Genomic DNA, 6,756 nt, shown 5'->3' on the forward strand with positions numbered 1-6,756 from the left:
ATAAAGATAACATTTGAACAATTGATAATATAGAAAATATAGAAATGAAGAGAGAGCAGAGGAGAGAGCAGGAGAAGGGAGAAGAGCAGGGGGAATGTGAGAGAGTGATGGGGTGGGGAGGGAATGGGAGATGTTGGAGGGTATAGGAGGTGGGGAAGGAGCAAGAGGAGAGAGCAGGAGAGGGGAAGGGGGGGGGGTGTGGGGGAGAAGAGAGCAGGGGGAGGGAGGAGGTGGGGAGAGAATGAGAAATATAGACGCACATCTTGCAAACGGACATATGTCAATTTCTTAGCAACCAAACTATGCCTAATTTAATTGGCTGCAAGCCTTTAGTAGTGAGTCCTTTTGCCAAATAAGCACATGTTCACATATAGAGCTTATGGGTGCCTTGCTTTAGGGAAGAGTGGGTGCCATGCTTTGAATAGTGGCGAAATACTAAGAGCATGGGTGCCATGCTTTAAATAGTGGCGAAATATTGGAGGGGATAGAGTGGGTGCCATGCTTTGGAGTAGAATGTGTACTATGCTTTAGAGTAGTGGGGGAAGGGGGGAAGAGGAAGAAACACCGGGAAGAGGAGAAAGCAGGAGAGTGGAGGAGGGAGGGAGAGCGGGGGGATGTGAGGGAGGAGAGGGGGGAGGTGGGGAGAAAATAGGAAATGTGGAGGAGGAGAGAACAGAGGAGGAGAGATGAGGGTGCAGGGGAGGGAGAGCCAGGGTAGAGGTTGGGTCTAGGGTTGGGGGAGGGGAGGGAGTAGGACTATGTATGAAGCTACATCAATCCCACTAGAAATAGACAGAATACAGGAAGCTAGGCGCTTTTACCTTCAAAATAAAAGCTCTCATTTATTACTGGGTAAAACCAGAACAGTCGACTCACTACGGGTTTAAAATGGACTTTTCGAAGGCGGCAGATATTCCTCCAATTTGTCTGTGTTCTATGTGTTCTGTGTATTTCGGATCGCACGCACACACAAACGTTACAACGTACATCAATAAGGCTATTACTTTATTTAATTGCCATTATTGTGGAGTTTCTAACCGGAAGTTTCAGTATTATTCGGGCTGACTTTATGCTGCTCAGAGTTGGCGATGACATTTTGTGGCTCCAGTCTGCACGCAAATCGTTATCCCAAACGCTGTGTATAAATGCGGGAAGCAAAGACCAGAACGCAACGACAGTTTGCCGTTTTATGCCGAGACCGCGTTGTCATCTAAATGTGACCCGAGAATGGCCTTTACAGTGAAGTAGGAGACATCTTCTGTCCAGCAATAACATATATTTGCATATTCATAGAAGGATTTTAACAAGATAATTTAAATTTTTGTGGGGGGAAACCATCAGACACAATTTATTATTCAAAATAGAGTACTTTACATAGATCTTAAAACATGACTTTAGGGGATCTTTAATTTCATCTCTTTTTTCCCTCCATGTCTGTCCCCCTTGCTATTTCACATTCTTATGTTTGGAGGTGTTAGTTTTCGGAGCGTTCTCTCTGTGCCTCTCTGTCTGTTTTCCTTCAGCGTGTTCTCTCTATTTCTTTGTTGTTGCTACATACCTTGCCTGACATGTTCAATATTTTCTGCCTTTTCTCCGCTGCCTCCCTCACTCCCTCCCTCCCTCCCTCCCTCCCTCTCTCTCACTGGTGATTTTCCCCTGCTTTTCTCTGTGTCGACCACTGCACCTGCCCAGTGGCATTTTTCCAAAACGTATTCCTTACACACACACACACACACACACACCACACACGCACACACACACGCACGCGCACACGCACACACACACACACACACACACACACACGCACACACACACACACACACACACACACACACACACACACACACACACACACTCTGTTTGCTTTGCCATTCTGCAATGCAGGTGGACTGTGACTCAGGCTGCTGTCAGATACCACTCAGAAAACGCGTCATGCAGGAAGTGAAAGTTGTTAGTTTTTGAGTGCGTGTGCATGTGTGTGCCGGTGCGTCTCACGCTGAATGTTTAGTGTGCGTGTGCATGTATGTGCCCGTGTGTGTGTCGGTCGGGAATGTTTGGTGCGTGTGTGTGTGTGTGTGTGTGTGTGTGTGTGTGTGTGTGTGTTGGTCGGTGTATCTCAGGGTGAATGTTTGGGGTGTGTGTGTGTGTGCGCGCATGTGCCAGTGTGTGTGTGTGTGCGCGTGTGTGTGTGTGTGCGTGTGTGCGCATGTGCCAGTGTGTGTGTGTGTGTGTGTGTGTGTGTGTAGGTCGGTGTGTCTCAGGGTGAATGTTTAGGGAAAACTAAAGCTGTGTGTTTGGATGTGGGTGGGTATGTTTGGGCAAAGCGTTTGTGTCAGCAGGAAGCTATTTGTACGGGCCTGTGTGGAGAAGCCTCAGTCGGCCCCGGCATGTTTACAATTCACATCCTATAAATGGTGCTTGCGCTTGCCTGTCTGGGTCGGAGAGAAAGTGCGTGTTGAGTGAGGCTGAGTGCCTTCCTCTCCAGTCCAAGTATTGGGTGATAACCTCCCGTGACCCCGGTAATGAGAAGTGGAACGGCGAGCGGCCTCCCAGCATGCCTCTGGGCCCGCCTCGGCTAAAACTCCTCCGCCATTCATTCGGCCCACTCCAGTCCCCGCCCCCCCCCTCCCCCGCCAGTGTTGACCGCCAGCCGAACACGGCAACAGATAGCGCTTACATCTCAGCTTACCGCGGGCGCACACCGTTCGCTAGCAGTCCTAACGGATAGATACAGCCTGCACGGAGAGGACGCCGCGAGCATGAAAAAGAAGCAGACTCCATACAGTATTTACGACGATGTTAAAATTCATTCATATTTTCCAAATGAAGCTCCTATAATTCTTCCTGGCCTGGTAAACTGTTCCTTGTTGCTTTTGAGCAACAAATGTGTGGCCCAGTCAAATCTGCTTGTGTTAAACCACTAAAATGCTATCTGGCTAACAGCTAGACGTCTATATTGTGATGTCAAGCATAATGCTGCGTTTTATGTATAATAGGGTATTATAGGCCTACTGTAGAATCTATTTTTGAGTTGTTTTGTTGAAGCTAGAAAGTTTCACAGCAATTATGGCATCTTAAAAATTGGACAGAATCTTGCATCTTCTTGTTACTTGGCGAGAATGTAATATAATATAGTATAATATAATATAATACAATATTGTTGTGCCCTTTTGAGATCTTTTGAAATTGACGTTTGTGACGCTGAATCATGTGATTTTTTTAATGACATAAAAAAGAACTGAATGGGTTTGTCTTTACATGGTTTTAGATATATGTCATTATCAAAATGAGGGTCTGACATGGCAGAAAGTGTGTGCCACTTCCCCCTTCCATTACCCTTGCTTTCTGAGTTGCAGCGTCATTTAACACGCTGACAGTATGCTAACGCTACAGAAAACACATAACAAATCTCCCCATCCGTGTCAGGCGTTCATGCTAGCGTTAGCAGTTTCCTTCCCTCTATCAGTACTGACATTTACCTGAGAGATAAGGTCACCGTGAGCGCGCAGAGACTATATATATTTTATTCTCCCCCCGCTGTTAGCCAAGCATGCTAGCACGGATCGTTAAGAATCATCGTAGGCCTCAGGTGTGTTGAGCTAGCTTAACTCGTTAACTGATAGCGTTTTTTAGCCTTGTCAGCTGGAGATGGTGCTGTGGTGTGAGGGGAATGACTGAGTGTCTGAGTCATTTGGTGACTTTGTGTAGGCCGTCACGTCTCACACTCACCTTTCAAAGTGTGCAGACACAGTAAGTTGTGTGTGTAATGACAGACCCTCATACTGTATAAATACATTTCATACTGTATAAATACATTTCATGCATGTTTCTAACTAGGCTTGGACCCTTATTTTTTGGGTTACATCTGCATAGCCATTGTTTTGTGCTGATACCTTAAAATTTGACCATTTTCATGCCAAAAATATTTCCCCAAACTAGGCAACAAGAATGATTAGAAATAGGCTAAAAATGTGCTCATTGGAGTCAATGTTTAGATAGAGAAGGGAATTACAGCTGGTCTCTAGAGGCTGGGATGGCTGATCCTCGCCCCCCCAAAAAAATCCAAGGCACACTTTGCTTAAAAAGTTGCTAAAAAGTTAATAAGTTTGTTATTATTATTTCATAAAGGCTTTTAACTTTTTCAGTAAATACGTGTGCCATCCCAGCCAGCCACTAGAGATGAGCTGTATTCCCTTCTCTGTTTATTGACTACAATAATTCTGTCCCCCCCCCCCCCCCCCCCAGTGTAGCATTGATCAAGTATATCATAAATATGTAATCAAACACACTGCATCATCTGAGGCTGACGATGTGGCAGATATCCAATTTTTAATAAAAACCCCGGCCCTATATTTTGTCAAACGACTTCAGATGATATGTTTACAGTTTCAAAATATACGAAAATGACCAAAACATTATATTGATACATTACTACGTGACATTCATTTGAAATATATGGTGAATATTGGAAATACATTATCTTCCAATCCGCTGCTGAAAGCTCTTAACAATACCAATTTTAGTCGCTCAGCATATAAAGTATCTTGACTGAATTTCATCAAATACATTTTTGTATGTTTTGAAATATACAGTATCTCTTAACATATTCTGTTATGTTCTATTCTGCTACTATACAATTTAGCTCGTTTATGCATTTGAGCAAATGAGAATGTGTGAAGCTGATACATTTTTTGGGTAGTTTACCCCAGTTTGTCAACCTTTTTTTTATGTAAGCATAAATCTCCGTGGCATTAATTCATAGCACACATCATAGCAACTAGTATCAAATTGATGGAAGTCATATGAGGATAGGGTCTTTTTTAATAAAGGAGAAGCTTAAATTAATGCTTTTCTGCGAATTTAATCACTTCTTGTTTACACGCTGCCGGTGGATTGCCTTGTGATGATCCCTCAACCGGAGGTCATAGTTTCCCTGCCTTTTTGATGTAGCACCACATCACCGGGGTCGACAGAGGATTGCACCAGCCTGTCTGCTCAAATCTATTTTGTGCAGTTGAGCGAGCAGCAGCTCCTCTGTAAAAGCACCTGTTCCTGTGAAGGGGAGAAGAGAGAGAGAGAGAGAGGGAGGCAGAGAGAGACAGAGAGAGAGAGAGAGAGAGGGAGGCAGAGAGAGACAGAGAGAGAGAGAGAGGACAACGGAGGTAAAGAAACCATCTGTTGGGTTCCTACAGCAGTTCTGGCTCTGAACTGGTTTATATGGCCGCTGTGGGGAACAAACGACACTGAGTAATGACTCTTTACCAAGGTTATTATAGTTTTGCATTTTTCATTAGTTTTTATTTCATTTTGACTTTTTGTTTTCAATCTCAGTTTAGTTTTAATTAGTTTTTAAAGCGGGTTTGCTAGTTTAGTTTAGGTGCTTAGTTTTTTTTATAGTTTTTATTCGTTTCAGTGTTTGTTTGTTTTTTTATGTGAGGGGCAAGATTCAAAAAGGTCATCGAAAGTATTGTGTAATAAAAACTCAACAGAACGTCACACCATTTAAAAATGCATTCACTTAGGACAGATGAACAACCAACCCACATAAGACAACTATAAAAGATGCATTACTGTGGTTGTGGCATTAACCAGAATCCACCTAAAATACTGCTGTGGGCTTCTATATGAAATAAATTGACAAAGATGAAGACTAAAGAAATGTTCTCTATAATTTTAGTTACTTTTAGAAACACACACACACACACACAATACAGTTTCAATTAAAAAAAAATTCAGTTAATGATTTTTTCCCCACCACACCTCGTTTTCGTTATTTCATTTTCGTTAACGATATTAACGTTGCTCCCTCCACCTCTCCCTACCTCCAGGTTCCGGGACGACAAGGGCTACGTCCTGTACCCTCAGATCGGCGACCGGCTGGACCTGATCTGCCCGCCTCTGGACGGCGCCCGGTCCACGCCGGAGTACGAGTTCTACAAGCTGTACCTGGTGGCGTCGCGCGAGCAGGCGGACCGCTGCGAGGTGATGGGCGCTCCCAACATCGTGCTGACGTGCGATGAGCCCACCCGCGAACGCCGCTTCACCATCAAGTTCCAGGAGTTCTCGCCCAACCTCTGGGGCCACGAGTTCAAGAGCATGCATGACTACTTCATCATCGGTGAGTCGAGTGCACGTGTGACACAGAGAGAGAGAGAGAGAGAGAGAGAGAGAGAGAGCTTTATTGTGGTGAGCAGAGGGAGGATGGGGAGTTGGTATGATTGCATGCTTGATTGTGGCTGAGTGTGTTTGTTTATTTCAGTGATGATGGTGATGATTGGGCGTGTGTGAGTGTTTAGGGTAATTGGTTTTTGAGGATTGTGTGTGATCCGGTGCACGGGCACACATGTGACTTGTGAAACATGTGACACGTGCAAAAAATCCTAAGCTGTTTTTTGTTTTTTGTATCTTGACTCAGTGGCTCAAGGACCCCTAAACGGACACAAAATAGACTACGTCCCCTCATCTGATCAGATTTTGTCCCAGGGTCCCCCATCTGATAAGATTGGTGCTTTTACTGTATATGTTTGATTACAGAAAGCATTGTGTTAGTTTTGCATAACCTTGCGAGGTGGCTGGATTTGTGTGAGATCACAAGCTACGGGCGGGCTTTAGGTGTGACACCTGCAAGAGCGAGCCCATGATAGACGTGATCAACAGATGTTCATCCAATCACCTGCCAGGTATTTCTTTTGAAAGTGCCCGCCCTTTGAAATAGTTTCCCCATGTGGTTATGTGAAAACAAACCATTTGGCAGCA

General features: G+C 44.5%; 1 protein-coding gene across 1 annotated transcript; it reads left to right on the forward strand.

Moving 5' to 3' along the window:
- Nucleotides 1-5,739: 5,739 nt before the first annotated feature.
- LOC310771958 (ephrin-B3-like) lies at nt 5,740-6,118 on the forward strand (the record flags this gene model as incomplete). Its single annotated transcript, XM_083664451.1, has 1 exon — nt 5,740-6,118. A coding segment is annotated over one exon (379 nt), but the record flags the coding sequence as incomplete, so codon positions are not given.
- Nucleotides 6,119-6,756: the final 638 nt, after the last annotated feature.

The sequence above is a fragment of the Poromitra crassiceps genome (genome assembly GCF_964638095.1).
Source record: "Poromitra crassiceps genome assembly, contig: HAP1_SCAFFOLD_1589, whole genome shotgun sequence".
Lineage (NCBI taxonomy): Eukaryota > Metazoa > Chordata > Actinopteri > Beryciformes > Melamphaidae > Poromitra > Poromitra crassiceps.